Source organism: Perna viridis, chromosome 7 (assembly GCF_037379345.1).
Source record: "Perna viridis isolate PV_CMFRI_1.1 ecotype Kerala chromosome 7, ASM3737934v1, whole genome shotgun sequence".
Taxonomy (NCBI): domain Eukaryota; kingdom Metazoa; phylum Mollusca; class Bivalvia; order Mytilida; family Mytilidae; genus Perna; species Perna viridis.
In genome coordinates, this window is record NC_142451.1 from 19,215,969 (window position 1) to 19,233,586 (window position 17,618).

General features: G+C 31.8%; 2 protein-coding genes across 2 annotated transcripts; one reads left to right on the forward strand and one right to left on the reverse strand.

Annotated features, from left to right (window-relative positions):
• Window positions 1-263: 263 nt before the first annotated feature.
• Window positions 264-10,752, reverse strand: LOC148611685 (WD repeat-containing protein 31-like). Its single transcript, XM_088592467.1, has 10 exons — window positions 10,608-10,752; window positions 7,923-8,115; window positions 7,183-7,257; window positions 6,637-6,778; window positions 5,988-6,088; window positions 4,873-4,940; window positions 3,655-3,796; window positions 2,634-2,787; window positions 1,820-1,889; window positions 264-1,280 (listed from the first exon to the last, which is right to left on the reverse strand). Exons 1-10 carry the CDS (start codon window positions 10,643-10,645, stop codon window positions 1,193-1,195), a joined length of 1,071 nt encoding a protein of 356 aa, XP_088448593.1. The 5' UTR covers window positions 10,646-10,752; the 3' UTR covers window positions 264-1,192.
• A 229-nt stretch (window positions 10,753-10,981) lies between these two features.
• LOC148611686 (oligosaccharyltransferase complex subunit ostc-B-like) lies at window positions 10,982-16,309 on the forward strand. The gene is made up of 4 exons (XM_088592476.1): window positions 10,982-11,169; window positions 14,746-14,819; window positions 15,555-15,772; window positions 16,168-16,309. The coding sequence occupies exons 1-4, from the start codon at window positions 11,031-11,033 to the stop codon at window positions 16,184-16,186; spliced, it is 450 nt and encodes a 149-aa protein (XP_088448602.1). The 5' UTR covers window positions 10,982-11,030; the 3' UTR covers window positions 16,187-16,309.
• Window positions 16,310-17,618: the final 1,309 nt, after the last annotated feature.

The following is a 17,618-nucleotide window of genomic DNA, read 5'->3' on the forward strand; positions in this document are numbered from 1 at the left end:
CAGGGTAAGCGTCCTCTGGTTTTCTAGAAACACCCGCCGAATTGTTCATAAAAAGTCAAGTCTAGGGTAGAGGAAAAAGGAAAGGAAAACTATGACACGTTGAACAAAAAACCAAAGGCAAAGGATCATACACAATTTTCAGTTACAAAAAAACATTAACACTAACAAAAGAAATGAGAGAAGACTTCTTAAGTTGGTAAAACATGCGTCTTATCCCTTTCAAGAAGTTAACTAATAAAATTGTTGTAAACTAACAAAAGAGATTTGTTAAAACATTTATTTCAGACTTAACAAAAGTATAAACATTATCACAAACTACAAAAAGCTATTATAAAAAAATTCAGTAAAATGTTGTATAAAATATCAAATGGATGGAACAAAGACATATACAAAATGGTAAACAAGAAGTTTTTAACTTTCATTAGAGGTTATTACAGAAATCAAGTCACAAGGAATGTAAGTTTAATGCCAAACATGTTCTCATTATAGCGAATACTATTTAAATGCAACAACACTCCATAAAATTACATGGAATACTAACTAAACATATGAACAATGAACATAGTAGATTACTACTAACATTTAAAAAAATATGGAGGTGAAAAGCAAAAAAAAAGTGATTCAATTTGCAATTACATGTATAGATAAATTGCAGAGCAATGTCAGAAAATTTGATAATTTTTGAGGAATCACTGCTGTCCCCTTTAATGTTCTCAATGATGCCTGCTACCATATAGTAATATAAAATTTGGACGGATATCCTTAACCATGTACACTTAATAGGACACAACACAGTCATGTAAGTAAAGTAATTGAACTTCTTCAAAGATCTCCATAATCTGTTAAATAAAATTAGGACGGATTCCTTCAGGAAAATATAGTTCATTTATTTTGTAAGTTTGGGTATTAGATACATATTTTTATATGAAAACCATACAAATTAAGAACACACACTCAAAATCATATTGCCACTTCTCCAAGGCAAGACTGGATTATACATTTAAATACATGTTAACAGAAATACATGTTTTCAGGAAACCATAACTTTCTTGTTTTCTTTCAATAAAAATACACAAGAAATGCAAATAGGACTTTGAATATGTTAATTACTAATAAAAACCTTTGACTTAAGTATTGTACAATGAAGAACACGCATTTAAAACTTGATTTAAAAATGACCACTTCATTGCAATTAAAAGCTTCCAATATTTCTCAATGTCTGAGTTTGAGTTGAGAACTGTAAATGCTGAATTCCAAGGTTAAAGGTTGACACTAAAATGCTGAAATACAAAAATAATCAGCTTTAATGTTAAAAAAATCATTTTATTTAATTGTATAAAAGGATGGCAGAATGGATAAAAGAACTTCTATAGATATGCATAGTTTTCTAAAAAGTTTCTTCATACATGTTATAGTAAGCATACCAGTACATACATATTGTAGATTATTTTTTCTTCTTGATATTTCACAATGTGCATCTAAAATACTTGCAGTACAATTTGTTTCTATTCAGGACAAACAGTTTCTTTGTTTTATATTGATTATTATTTTTTTGGGTGCTAATAGGTTTTTTGGGCCCTGCATTCTTTCAAAATATTTGTCTACTAAATAGCCCAACCTATTCAAGTTAGCAAGGAAATGATTATTCATATAGTTGGAGTTCTGAACAACTAAGCCCTGATGGTCTTTTTTTCCAGACCATAATAATAGTGCTTCTTCTATAGTCTTTAACCTTCAGTAGCGTCTTATTATTGTTTTTATATTCTACATGTTTTCTGTATTTTAATAATGCATAAATAATATAATTAGCCATACTTACTTAAGGTCATCATAAGATATAAGAGAGGTCAAAGGTCCAGAACCACTAATAACACACTCACATATACATGCTGTAAAAAAATGTCATACTCACAATTAACACGTGTAAAAACAAAATAAATCAGAATACATGTAGTAACTTCTATATAATTGTAATGAAAATGTTTGAAAAACTAAGAAATTGGGAGCTTAATTATAGAAAAAATTACCCAAGACAAAATTTATTTTTTTTCTACCTTTGTTGTTTCATTTTGTATATAAAAGCAAAGCTATGTTCAATGATTTTTGGAGGTGGGATCTTATTATACTATAAAGCAGGACCTTTGCATGTTTTTCAGCAAAAGTACACCTAATGTAAGCCAAAAATCCTCATTAAAACTTCAGTGTAATACATGTATATTGAAATCCAGGGTCTATCCTGATAAAATTTAAAAGTTCCTGGGGGAGAAATGAAGGGTTCCAGACCTCAGACCTATGCTAATTTGAATTGTTGTACTACATCAGTCATTACAAGAGACCTAATCAAATCTGCAAATAATTCATATTACCGGGTAATGTCAATAAATGGAGTTTAAAGTATTTAAATGAAAAGTAAAATGCATGAAGTCAATGTATATATTAATAATGACAGCAAACAGGCGGACTAAAAAAATAAAAAAATAGAGAAAAAACCTTTTTTTGTACTTTTCCCTTTCGTTTACAATTAAATATGCCATATGAACTGGGCACAGATATAGTAAAAGTAAGAACATTACACTCAGTAGAAAACTCTGCTTACTTGCTTGTTAATTGTGGTATGTGAAGTTTTTTCTTACCTTTTGAATCTCTGTCCCAAATTTTAACACTACAATCCCTGGATGCAGTTGCTAGTAATTTACCACCACAATAGGGCAAGAACATACAGCAATCTATTGCTTCTGTGTGACCTTTGAACTCATGAACAATACTTCTACTTCTCAAATCCCATAACTGAAATATGAGATTTTTCACTTTTTTCATTATGACAAATTTAAAAAAGTTCTTTACAGGTAATTAAAAGGGTGTTGGACAGAAGACCCAGGTAGTATGTGGCACATGCAAAATTATGTTTCCTCCAAAAATATGTCCATTACAGATCACAACCTCACGATTTCTAAGAATTATATTTTGGATTACAGTTTACTGAAATGGTAAGAAAGAAATAACCTACATAAAAAGCACCAGAAACTTTTGAAATAAAGGGAAATAACTCTTTGATCTGTTTATAATTTATTTCATTTGTTAGGGAACTTTGAACATACATTCTGAGATATCCACTTACAGACATATTTCTGTCTTCCCTGAAATTATGAGTCTTAACAGTACATTGGAACAACAAAAAAAATGATGAAATGAAAATTATTCTATGTGGCCCATACCATAGGAACTGCCTATAATCTAAATGGACAGTTTCTTAATAAGCACCAGCTTATTTACAAAAAAATCATAAGTAAAATAAAAAATGGTATGGCATATACTTGGTGTAATTACTTCGTTTACCTGCCTGATAAATGATTTTCAGTTTAGTGATTTGGTTATTACCTTTATTTAATGTCCAATTGTTTGAACAATTTCAGAATTTATAAAAAGACCCAATGAACCCTTAGCTGCATAATTACACTATTCTTCCCATACATCTGAAAAAAGCACAGTGATTCCCGGCAAACCACTGATCATAAGACTTTCTCAACAAAAATAGCACTGTACTATTAATACATTCTAAGCAAAATTACTTCACTTAGCATGGTACTACAAATAGTAAAATAAATACAAATGTAAATCTATTATTCAACTTTTGATGACTTGTTTTAAACTTACTGTAGCCTCACATCCATTTCCACCAAAGCCATTACTACATGTTAAACAATAGTCTCCCTCCGGTGTAACATCAACACACATCTGTATATATTGTTTCTTCTGGAAACTGTGTACAACACTTAATGTTCTCTGGTCAAACAGTCTAAAAACAGAAAAATAAGTAAATCTCTCCTTATCTTTAGACAGCAGGTAATCACAATATTCTCTGATACTACAATGAGTATATTAGAATACTGTGAAAGTACTATTTTTTAACAATAGTAGATTCCTGTTGATGTGTATACTAAAAACTTCAAAACCATGTTTCAAGAATCCATGAACTCATGTTCCTACCCTGATCCACAGTACATGTAATTGATTGGAAGGAGTGAATAATTAAAATATGATCACAAGACCACCTAGATTTATCAAGCGTATGAAACTTGTTCTGATGCACAAGTAAAATCTTTAAACAATCTTGGTATGAGGAATTATCTTCTGGTTATTCATGATAATCAATTGATTATTCTATTTATTAGAAAGATTTCTCTCTAAAGATTTTTGCCATTTTCAAGTGAAATTTTAATATATGTGATTTTTCAGAAGGAGATACCGGTAGTTCAAAAGTAAAATTGCTGACTTTATTTCACATGTGAATTAATGAAATTTATTGCACTATCTTCATAATAAAATAGGGTCTTATAATGTCAAATACGTAAAATGATCCATATACACTTTTTAACTTGTCTTATCTAAGTAGGGAGAAATATCTAAGCTGACACACTAGGCCCATTATCTTTCATTTGAAAAAGTGAACATTAGTGAATTATTTATCAAAAGAATTAAGTGCAGGGCACAGGCACCTAGTTACTACATTTCACCTATTTTTACTTCACTAATATTCAGTAGGCCATCTGAGGTTTTGGCAAAGGGGCTGCAGGGTAGGGTCTGGGAAGAACAACCACTTCCCAGATGTTAGATTTATTTTTTTTGGGTAAATAGAACAGTTCTGGGAACTAGTTTTTGTGAATTTGGTATTTCCTGAATTGAAAAAGGATGATTGATCCCAACCAATGCACCTTCCCTAGTTCCAGAGCCATGTGTACATAGCTTCTCTAAACACAAGACAATACAAATGTAGTTGATATAGTGTAATCTACTGGGAATCAAGCTACCAGTTCATTGGTTGTAAAGTTAGATTAGTGCTAATGCAATACAGGATTAATTACTGGTAATTACCTGACTTCTTTGTCTTCTCCTGTCTGAACAATCACATTAGACTCAGGTACAAACTTGACATCAGTTACCTGTAAGAAAAATTACCATTAATTTCAGAAGTAACGCCCTTCTGAATAGATAAAAAAATTTGTCAATCATCTCATAGACAAATTTGTAATGTGACTGTGACGTCATCTACCTTTTTAGATGATCAATTCATTGAACTTCAACACTAAAATTTAATTGTAAAGAAGAACTTTTATTCTTAGGTAAAAGTTTTCATGGTTTCAAGGCTAGCAAATTAAATTTCTAACAAATTCTCAGAGGGCCTGCAAGTACTTTTGCAGCTATTCATTTAGTTCATTGTGAGTCGTCATATAGAGGGTCAAGGTAATTATGTCGAGAAATCTGGATGTAGGACAGGGCTATACAATTCACTGGAACAAATACATTAAACTAACTAGGATGATACTTCAGTCTAAGTCACAAGTCATACATTGTACATGTAGGTGTCCTGTAGTTATCAGGAGAACTCCCTTTTCATATCATAGATGGCATGTTAATAAACTTAAGGTTACATCTAATTCTGATTTTAACGACATAAAACAAAATTTTTCAATTTCAAGGAACTTAAAAATTTTGGATGAAATGAACGCAATCACAAGATTTTTTTCTCACAAATAAAATTTCATTTGGAGAAGATTAAAGTAAGAGACATACACGCTCAATATGTGAAGGTGCAAGTTTTTAATTTATTTAATCATCAAGTGCCCTGAATAATGTATTAAACAGTGTTGAATATTGAACATTTCTATACAAAACTGAACCAACCCACGATTGCTGAGCAGGATTTTTAATGTGCTTGCTCACATAACTGACAACCTGCAGAAGGGGATGATACTCCATGGAATACAATAGCGACTCCCAGCAAACCGGTCATCAATTTTCTCGTTTTGAGAAACACCCAATTCCATGGCATATAGGATATATCATTTTCTATACGCCATAGACTTGTTGAGAAGCAGAGGCTACCAATTTTGAAGTCTTTGGTATCATTTGACCAGGGATTAAACCCACAAGCTCCAGCATTTCAGGTGAGCATATTACCATAAGACCATGGAGGTGTCTATACTTACCAAATTTCTATGAATGTTGTTTTCAGCAATACTGGTTGCTGTTTCTATGTCCCATAGTTTTACTGTATTATCTCTAGAACCAGTACACAAAGTGGTGTTATCTAAAGAAAGAAAAATAACACTACACTTAAGTGTTCATTCATCATAAGATAGATATGAATGTAACTGAACAGCATGTTAACTATGATAATAGGAATTAACACTCTATATAATATGATTGATGATGAACACTAGATATAAAAAATAATTTAAATCAGCAAATGATTTGCCTGTCCTCTTTACTTTGGTACAAAAGGTCTCATATCTCTGAAAAAAATTGGAAAGTAATTCAACATGAAAAGGAGCTGTCATATACATTCACCTAACTCTTATACATTAGCATGAATTCAAGGCAGGTACTCTGTCTATATTCTATTTTAGTAGCTTTAGCAGTCTTTGTGACAGCTCTATTTAACTTTATCATACTCAATTTAAGAGTGGTTCATACCAGTTTAGTCCCATCATCCTTGACATGGAGAAATTTAAGAAACAAAAGCTGAATCCAAGTTAAGCTATTGTAATCAAGCCATACTGTGATATTTATAATATCTGAATAATTGGGGAAGACAGACCAGTCCTTCCATATAAAGTTTAATTTGTCTTTATTTACCTTTGTTGCCATGCAAGGCTGTGACCACAAGGTCATGACCTATGAACTGTCGAACAGGCTGTGATGTTCCTCGTTTCCACATGTTCACAGATTTATCACGTGAAGCACTGAAGAACCCCTGACATAATTCTCCATACCAGACCTACAAAATTAGATTATTGATAACAAATCTTCGACCTGTAGTAGCTTATAGCTAAGCATGTGTCTCCCTTCACATCATGTAGTCTAATGAGTTTACTATAAAGGACAACTTATCAAAGTTAAAAAATCATGTTCTGCACAAGTGTAAGTAAACTAAAAATCAGAAGTAAAAAAATGGATCTTCCAAATGGTGATACTGTATAAACAACAAAATATAAAAAAAAAGTCCAAAATTCATGAATTGTCTCCCCTTCTCCTTATCAACCCTGGGACTCATTAGGCCACATAAAATCATTTCTTGTTCTCAGAACCTCTGTTTTATCTTTTCAAAAATTAAACTTGCTCTAACTAACGTAAGAAACAGGAAGTCCCATAAAGACCCATAACTTTTTTTCAAAAGTTTACCTTAGTAACTTCTTTCTCATGTCCAGTCCATTTATCTTCTAGTTTGTTATTACTGTAGTTGTATAAACACACTGTCTATGTTATAAAGTAAAGAGAGTAATGTACCAGTATTATTCATATCATTTAACTACTTAAGTGTCAGTATCTGTAAGAATCAGGTAGTGGGTGAAACATGGTATGAAGAAACCCACCATTTTGATAGTTGAACTTGACTATTTTTACCATTAGAATCAAGGAAAACAGACAAGATGTTCCATATCATGCTGACCCATTGATTTACAATTTCATCGAAATGAACTGAAAATGAACATTTCAAGGACAGATAACTCTGTCAAAAACCTAATTTTTCTAACATTCTATTGAAAAATTTCTGAGTCAAGCCAGTGATGCAGAGATCAAATAATGGTCTTTTCAAATAGAGAAAGTATCCTTGAGTGATATTTTATTGTCAAATTGGTGGGGTTTTGACATGCATGTTTCTGATTTTTCCCATTTTGCCTGATTCTTACAAACACTTACACTTAAGAAACAACCATTGTGTAACTACATGTATATACAGATTTAAATAATGAATATATTTTTTAATGTGCCATCAAGCTTTGTTGGGTTAAAATAATCTTTATGATACCAGTACATTTATTTGTTCATTCATACAATATATACTTTCCTACTAATTAAAAATGTGCTTCATTTCTTTAAAGAGAAAAGAATGCCAAACTTATCACACATAATAAGAGTACCTCATCTTTGCTCCCTGACAAGCACAATCCTTGCTGAACCTTGGAAAGGGAGGTAACTGCTTCACTATGGATAGCTGCATGGTGTGACATTTCTACATGATGTCTGCTTCCATGACCATCCATCTGATCTGACCACTGGGTCCCTATCTCTCCAATCTCTAAATGACTAAATTCTCTTGTTTTATTTCCGTATCTAGAAATAGCAGATACTGTTTATTATGTTCATGTGCATCACAAACTGTCAATGTTGTCTAGTTTATGCTTTCCACAATAAATAGACTTATTTAATGAGTATAGTATTTTCTGGTTTATGACTTTGTCCTCCTGTCTCATATAATAATAGTAAATCTGATTATGATTTAATGTCCTATGGTAGATATTTCATGCCAAATTGAACAGACCCTGCATTGTACTAGACTATTATGCTGAGCCAGATCTTCACTGTGCTAGCTCACAGAAGCAACAGCCCGCAGGTAGGCATGTCACCCAACTCAGACCGCAGGTAGACATGCCACCCAACTCAGACTGCAGGTAGGTATGCCACCCCACTCAGACCACAGGTAGACATGCCACCCCACTCAGACCGCAGGTAGGCGTGGCACCCCCCTCAGACTGCAGTTAGACATGCCACCTCACTCAGACCACAGCTAGGCATGCCACCCCACTCAGACATATTATTCTGACTCCAATCCAACCAGTCATCATAACTCCTTAAATACCTTGTCCTTGGCAGACTTCACACAAATAATATGACAAGTAAAATACAACAATACATCTTTTACACCACTTAATTAAAAAAAACAACTAACTTCTTCTGTTTCAGTCATGTGTAAGACATACTATCCAAATAATATCGTATTCTGTGGATATTATTTCACATTAATTTTCTTCAGTAGGATATCATTTGCCTAAGAAAAATTTCCCACACCTATTCAATTGTTTTTACTGCTTAATTTATAATATTACTAAAGTTATTATGAAATGGCTAGAGTTACAATTGTTTTCAGATATTATTTCGTACTATTAAATATTATCCAGAATAATTTTGGGAAATGTTATCAACACCCAAAACAAAACAGTTTTAAAAAAAAATCAAAAAGCTCTATGAGTACTATTAATAAATTAGGTTGGATTATCCTTGTGTATTATGGATACTAAATAAAAAAAATTTACCTTGTCAGTTTGGTTGGAATTCAAGCAGTACTTAAAAACAGACATTGATAAATGAAAAAAATGTAACAATATGTTTACCGACTTTGCTATTGAAAATTATCCATGATAAAATTTTGTTGTTTCATGATGTCCTGGAAGTTATTTACTTTCCATAAAACAACATCCTGAATACTTATTAAGATATAAAAATATCCTGGATACTAATTGATACCTAAAAAAAAAATCCTGGAAAACATATATGTCACATCAAAAACTATCCGAATCATGAACACCTAACAATTGTGAACTCTTTTTACCCAATGAAAAAACAAGCCCCACGTTTTTACATAATAACATAATAATAGTATTCCTAAAGGAAACCCTTTCAGACACTTGAATAGGCATGATAAGCGATCAAGCGGCCTTTTCACAAAAAGAAGTGAGTGTAAAAGAGTAATCAAGGGAGCCAAGTTTATAGGAGTAATCAAAAGAATGTAATCCAGGGATAAAGACCAGACATGGAAAACAGACATACACAATAAAGAACCTAAAGTAACTAAAATCATACACACAAAGTAACAAAAGCAAATGAGCAACTTGGACTCCACTAAAAACTGGGAGCATGGACCAGGTGCACCAGTAGCACCCGCTGAGTTGCTAAAAAAAAGTCAAGTCCGTGTAAAACTGATCATAAGTTTTGACATCACAATGCTATTTTGTATTATGACTTCATAACTTATGACTTATTTTACACTTACATGTACAACTTATTGTGAAATCAACCACAGAATTTCATATTTGGGGGAGGGGGGCATAAATAGAATTAAACGCCAAGTGTAAGCAAGGCAAGAAAATTATTAGATGTAGATTTTGAGTAAATCAAGACTGCAAGCAAAAATTGTTTTCCCCATTTTTAAGAATTCAAACATTTCCATCAGAAAGTACTATTGAATGTTTCAAATCAGGGTCTTTATAATTTATAAAGTCACAGTACAAATGTACTTCTTCATTCTTCTTCTTTAAGGTTTCCCATATACCATCTAAGTTTAGATGATTAATTACTGGTGCATGCATTGCTCATCTACAGGAAAAATGTTAATAATTAAATTAATTGTGCAGAGAGCAGAAGTAGCCAATTGTGATTAAACTATGTATAATAGATAATGAATGATTGGATGGTGCCTATCATGAGGGTAAGAGAACAGCATGGGAAAGCTGTATGTTCTCTGAAGATGTCAACTGATGATGAATGGGCAACTGCAAAAAGTAATAATTAGATCCACTGGGTAATAGTGTATGGGATGAATTAACCTGAATAATTCAGTCCCTCTCCATATTGGATTCTCTCCACTGAGGATGGAGAGATCATAATGAGCGAAATATAACAACTGGATTATTCGTGTTAAGGAAGATTAAAAACCTGTAAGAAATTTTGGTAGCTACATGTAGTGTAGATAAATCTGAAAGAAACACAAAACAAGTTTGACAAAATGTGACAGTTAGTAATGTTGACAGTTATTTTTTTTACATTACCTTTCCTGACTCTTTGTTTTAAAACACAAACAGCCCATTAAGGTATTTGATTGTTATACTACTCAGTTCAGTATGCTTTTTTGTACCCAGTCACCAAGTAAGCGTTTAGTTTGGGCAAGTTTCATTCCCCTGCATTTGTTTCCATCTTTTTGAAGAAAAAGTAAAAGGAATTCCGAGTAAAAAGAGAACCCTGAAATAATATAAAATTTAAGTTTATTACTTGTTGTTTGTTAATTAATAGACCGTTTTCAAGATAACAAAATCAATAAAATCATATGTATATGTACCAAATGCTAAATGATGAGAAATAGTTCAGATATCAAAATTAGAATTATAAAATCATTCTTTTATTCAAGATATTCGGAACCAAAAACTTATCGGCATTCAACATCCGGTTTACTGCCACATCAACAAACTGCAAGCATGGAAGCACTATACAGTATCCCATTTAATGTTTTATTGTGTCCAAATCTAAAACTTAAGAAACCATCATGGTGTAGACAACCCTCAGCAATGACCATGTTCGCTTTTGTGCTGGGGTCATACTTTTTGGTTACAGGAGGTACTGAAAAGTTCTTTCTATTTACACTTTACAGGCACGAGACCGCAATTAATTTTCAAGTGCATTTCAATATACACATTTGAGCAGATTCAAAAAATTCCACCGGCGTAAACTGAATAAAACTTCTCTGGCCTAAAGATATGTACAAACAGGATTTTATATATAAATTATAGGAAATTTTACCATCCGGCATCATTTTCTGAAATTAATACATATAATTCAGAGATGGGGTAAACATGACAAATGAACTGAGTTAAAAGTCCTAAATTTTAACCTTCTTCCACTGAACTAACTTTTAGTCAGAATTCATTAATGAAAAAAAAAATCCCATGTAATTTTAACCTATTTTCTACCAATTAGAGGCAAAACTTCAGCAAATAAGTTTCCAGTAAAAATGTGGAAGGTACCTACTACCAAAGTTGGAACTATATTCGTATACAACGAAAACCAAGGGGAGTTGATTGTGTTCTTGTACCTATTAGATCAATAAATGTGCTCAGTTTGAAAAAAAAATGTACTCATGTCAAGATGAACCTTTTTTGACTTCGAGTACAAAGTTTCATCATGATTAGTTGAAAAATATATAAGTTATAGCAAATTTAGTATCAATGGTACATTGCATGACTCACATGTCCAATGGTCGAGGGAAATAAGGCCCCTCTAAAATGTACATTTTTTTTTAAATGCAATATTTTTGTGATTTTTTACATTGGTTGCATCATATTATGTGTATTTGCAATGAAGTTCAGTTTACTCAAGTTCCAGCTGCTTTAAGGCCAAAAATTGGGTTTTTATACATGTGGCCATGGGCAATGCACTTTTAGACCATGTATAGGGGTATACATATGAAAACTCATTTTATGATGCTGACAATGACTTAAATTGATCAATTTCAAACATAAAGTGGTCTACACATATCAAATGTACATTGAAAACAATAAGAAGTGGTTTCAAAGCTAAAACTGTCACTCCAGATCAATTTAAACCAGATCTGTACAGAGCTTGTTCAAGTGCGATTGTGTCCGATTTTAAAAGTTAGCCTTTATTTGGGTTCTGAATGATAAAAAAAACTGAAACAAATGTAAAATAATGTAAGGTGCTAAGCTTATTATGTATATAAGCAGACAGTTAGCTGTATTTTTCCAGTTTTTCTACAAAAAAAATCATTTTTGAAACCTTATAGTGTATGCGGAACTCTAAAATTAGGTGTTTTTGAGACATCACAAGGTATATACATGTAGTGACTTACATTAGATGCATGAATATCAATGGAATGAATATGTGAGGTTTTTTTCACATTATTTATATTATTTACTAGCAAATACAAAAGATTCAGACCAATAAAACACATATTTGTGGTTTTATAGATCCTAAGACAAGGCTGTGAAAACCCCTGATTTTGCCATATTTCATTGATAAGGTTCATAAAAATTACACTAAATTGTCAGATTTCTGCCTAAACCTTGTTCATAAAGTATGTTTTTTGTTGATTTGATGTTCCTAATGTATAGTTATAGGAGAAAAAACTCAAAGCTGTACAATATTTTCCCCACTGGTCTATAATTCATACCTATCACCCTAGCAAAAGTGCAATTTCAATGGGAAATCCCATAGAAACCATATTTTTTATTTTAATTTCAGAAAATAGAGAATAAAGGGCCAAAATCTTATTATTTCATGTAGATGTACTGAATTCTTCAAAAATAAACACCAAATTACCCCCAGCAAATACAAGCAAATAAAATTTCTGATACCCAGGCAACCCTCTTATTAGGCACGAGACCGCAATTAATTTTCAAGTGCATTTCAATATACACATTTGAGCAGATTCAAAAAATTCCACTGGCGCAAACTGAATAAAACTTCTCTGGCCTAAAGATATGTACAAACAGGATTTTATATATAAATTATAGGAAATTTTACCATCATTTTCTGAAATTAATACATATAATTCAGAGATGGGGTAAACATGACAAATGAACTGAGTTAAAAGTCCTAAATTTTAACCTTCTTCCACTGAACCAAATCACAATTTTTAGTCAGAATTGATTAATGAAAAAAATCCCATGTAATTTTAACCTATTTTCTACCAATTAGAGGCAAAACTTCAGCAAATAAGTTTCCAGTAAAAATGTGGAAGGTACCTACTACCAAATTTGGAACTATATTTCGTGTACAACGAAAACCAAGGGGAATTAATTGTGTTCTCGTACCTACACATTTTATTAGAAACAGTTTTTAACTGTTTAACACTGTTGATTATTATTGGTTGCAAAACAATATGAGGCAGTGTTCCATGTAAGAGGAACGAGTCATAGTTTAAATAGCAAACACATTATTTTTTGAAATTATTTCCTGTTCATAATCGTTTAATTCAAGTACATTAACAGATTAAAGCCAATAAAGGAGACGTGACACAAAAATTCATTTTTTTAAATTTTTGGTTTATTGGTGCCACCTACCAATGTTTTAATTATTTAGATTGACGTGGCTAAAATGGTGTCTTTCTAAAATTTGAATTCAATAGTTCAAATCCAATCACATTTGAATCCTGTATCTCAATATTTTCATTGTCAAACTGGCCATACATGTTATTCTGTTACCAAGACAAATTTTGGTTGTTGATTTACTGACAGATTTGTGTCTAAAATTCTTTTGAGGGTGTTCTTTCCGACCAAATGTCTTGTTTTATTTTCTTATTTGTGAGAATGTACAATTTTGTCAACACAGAATTTGAAAAATAAAATGATCAGTATTTGATCAGTGCTTAGGAACAAAAAAAGTGGAATTACAGTATGATTTCTTGAATCATAAATTTCTTTTTGATTAAGTATTGACTTTTAGTAATGATATTTGGTTTTTATAAAAAGAAAGACAACTCTGCCTTGAATTCAGAACAATTAAAAAAAATCTGGCTAAATCAGTAACTGGCTTCAATGATATCAAGTAAAGTCATTACCAAAACATATGATGTTAATCCTATTAATCATGATGTTCCCTGATATATATGTCTCATTAACACTTACAGGGAGGCAACCAAACAAAATAGAAATTAGCCTCAGAAGGCATCATAATTATTCAACTTCGGAAATATGATTGAACAATAGAATGTCATTGAATTCTTGACCAGCAGTTGCCATTTTTTACTTAGGTCATATGTAATATATGTAGAAAAGTTTTTTGAGGACTTTGCCCTCTATGAAAAATAGTTTGGAAGGCAAACAATTGCCAAGTTGGTACAAACCTAGATGTACTGTAAAGCCCTCTACTGATAGGTACCCTACCAACCAGCATCTTGATTCTGAGTGCCTGCCTACATATGTTTACTTCCATGTGCAGTAACTGATTAGCTGCCAATGGTTAATAACTTGCAATCAAAATATTTAGTGATTGTGAATGAGTCTAGAGTATTCTGTTTATAGACAAGTGTGAAATTACATAATTTATTGAATCAGTTAAAAATATTCTGTAATATTTCATAGCCTTAGGTATTTTATACAAGAATTTTATACAGTTCAGATTAATTGTGATATACTATAACATTGATATCAGATAATTATTTTTTTTTAATTTTAGGTATTATCTATGATGTGATTGTGGAGCCGCCCAGTATTGGTTCAACCACAGATGAAAGAGGCAATTCTAAACCAGTAAGTTCTTGTTGTAGTTGAAAAAAAAAACACAATCAAGAAACTGTTTCTTTTAGTGAATACTTTTATGTTGGGAAATTATGGAGCAGATTAGATGTCCATTCACCATACTTTATGATTGCCAGATAATTTTGTGTCTAATGGATCATGATTTACAGGCAATGGTTGATTACTGTACATGCATTTGAAGGTTGGGAGAATATGGCCCTTTTTTTCACATCCAAAATAGTTACTTTTAAGTTGGACACTCATGTATTACTCAACCAAATCTTCTAACTTTAACATGAACCATTAAATTCAGATCAAGTTAAAAACAAAATACATTGTATTTCATTAAGAGTTGTACCACTTACCCAAAGTAGAATGCAGTCACTTTCTCATAAGTCACATTGAATGTCTGATTTTCTATACAAAAACAAACTTAAATTTGCACCCTCAAAAATATATTTTATGCCTAAAAACCAATTCATCACATCCTGTTTACATTTACCAAAACAAACCTTTTAAAACATTATTTGGTACCATAATAAGTCTCTTCAGGTACATGTATTTGGGAGGGTTAAAAGTACATTTTTGTGCATAATTGTACACAAATATGCAAACAGTAAGTCAACAAGGCTCCCTTTTATGTACAATTATTTTAACGTTACTGGGTATACTTAATTGAAGCAATGTCAATTGTGAACTAAAATAATCTGTATACTGTTACTTCAACCAATTATTTTTGTATTGTAGGTTGCCTTCATGCCCCACAGAGTGAATGGTCAATATATTATGGAAGGTTTAGCTTCAAGCTTTTTATTTACACTTGGTGGATTGGGATTTGTTATACTGGATCAAACAAATAAACCTGCTATGCCAAGATTGAATAGAATCCTTCTTTTATCAATAGGATTTGTGGCAATTTTAATATCTTTTTTCATGTCAAGAGTTTTTATGAGAATGAAATTGCCGTAAGTAAACATTTTTATCTTTTGATACAATTTCTGTAAATGAAAATGTGATGAAATTTCAACTTGAATGTTTTAGGTCAGGCAGACATTTAGGGGGAAGATTTATTTTCATCGAAGTGACTTCAGAAACTAATCCAGGTTACAAGAATAAAACAAAGAAAACAATTACATCTAAAAACCAAATAAAAACACTGAATTTGAAAAATGAAAGTAAGGAACCTGTATTTTACTGCGTAACAAAGTTAAGAATTACAATTCAAAAATGAAATTTGAACTGTAAGAGTAATTTTGATGTACCATTTACTACCACTTTATATTACATTACATGTGAAGGAATATTTGATGTATTACTTGTTTCTTTAGGAAGGTTTATTGATATTTTCTCTTTTTTTCAGGGGTTACTTGCAGGCCTAAAGAAATCCAAATGCATTTTAACAGCTATGCAGACATTTCTCATGTGTGACTTAAAATTAATGTGTAAATTATTATTTTCTATGTGTATTGTAAAATTCTTTATAATTACAAACTAAAAAACAGTTTCTTGTCGTCCTATACAAAGTATGTTATAGGGTAACTCTTGGTTGTTCTAGTCAAACCACTTCAGCATTTTTTTCTGGAAGACTTGTTGCTATATTTAGGATTTGCAAGTCTTGTTTTAGTTTGTTTGCTTACGGGAATTTCTGATGTAAAGCGTACTGAAAACCAAAGACTGATCTGCATTTTACAATTTACTGATGGAATCTTGAAATGCTACATGACAATGCCAAATCTTCTATTTATTGCTTTTCTTAATACTTTCATCATGTAGAAATAGATATTTGTCATTTTTTATTGGTATTTTTACACAGAAAGATGTTTTTCTTTTAATACTGCATTCAACACTCTGTAAATGACAAATTTTTGTGCATTTGAATGGTAAGAAGGGACCCATTAATGTGAAAACCACAGAGTAATGTGACAAGACTTGCATACCCAAATAGTCTACACTAAAGATGTACCTGGTCTGTGCTGGTGCTAATTAAGTCAAATTCATCTGGGAAATTTCCAGTATAGACATAACCTCAAGTTTTGGCTGCAAGGCTTTAAGATACTTGCCTACCCGAAATGTGCTCAAGCTCTTAGTTTTAACTTACTTTTTACTTTTTATTTTGGGTTTTGTGTTTTAACTTTAAGTTGCTTTAATTATGTTCTCAATGTCTTTGTTCAGTCTTCATGACTTTGTGAATTTTGGAGATGATTCTAACTGCTATTATCAAGTTCAAACATCCTATTATCCTTAGTTATTTCGAAAAATTCAGATACAATGTACATTTGTATGTTAACTGAATCCTATATTTGTAAATACTTTTATTGGGAGCGGTATATAAATAGAACATAGGGTCATAAATTGCGGTTGTATAATGGTATAGCACTGTCCTCGTATACCATAGTCACTTGGTTTTCATGTGATGACTTGAATGTTACATGAAGTTGGTTGATCTTTATGAAATTTTATAACAAGGTTCTAAACCACAAAAGAAAGGTCGGTTTTGATTATGTTAAATATATACCTCAATAGTCAGACTGGGATCGATTTTGGGTGTTAGGACTTTGGAATTGTCCTTAGCATTTTCCTTATGTCCACACAATACAAGTAAAAGTGAATGGATCTCGTGTAAATTTTAATACAAGGTACCACAGCACTAAAGGAAGACTGGATTAATATTTCGGGTTGTGAGTAAAGTAAAGTAAGAGAAAGGTGCCAAAAACTATAAAGAGCCATACCCCCAGAGGAAGGTTGAGGTTGATTTGTGATTTTGACTGGAACCAAGAAAGAACAAGGGCCAGAAAGTGACCACTTTGATTC

Coding starts and splice junctions, on each gene's coding strand:
- LOC148611685 (XM_088592467.1), bottom strand. CDS start 10,645: ATGGGCTGTTTGTGTTTTAAAACAAAGAGTCAGGAAAG. Junction 6,779..7,182: donor ATGAGAAAGAAGTTACTAAG/GTAAACTTTTGA, acceptor CTAATTTTGTAG/GTCTGGTATGGAGAATTATG. Junction 6,089..6,636: donor AGCCTTGCATGGCAACAAAG/GTAAATAAAGAC, acceptor TTCTTTCTTTAG/ATAACACCACTTTGTGTACT.
- LOC148611686 (XM_088592476.1), top strand. CDS start 11,031: ATGGAAGCACTATACAGTATCCCATTTAATGTTTTATTGTGTCCAAAT. Junction 11,170..14,745: donor ATACTTTTTGGTTACAGGAG/GTACTGAAAAGT, acceptor TTTTAATTTTAG/GTATTATCTATGATGTGATT. Junction 14,820..15,554: donor AAAGAGGCAATTCTAAACCA/GTAAGTTCTTGT, acceptor TTTGTATTGTAG/GTTGCCTTCATGCCCCACAG.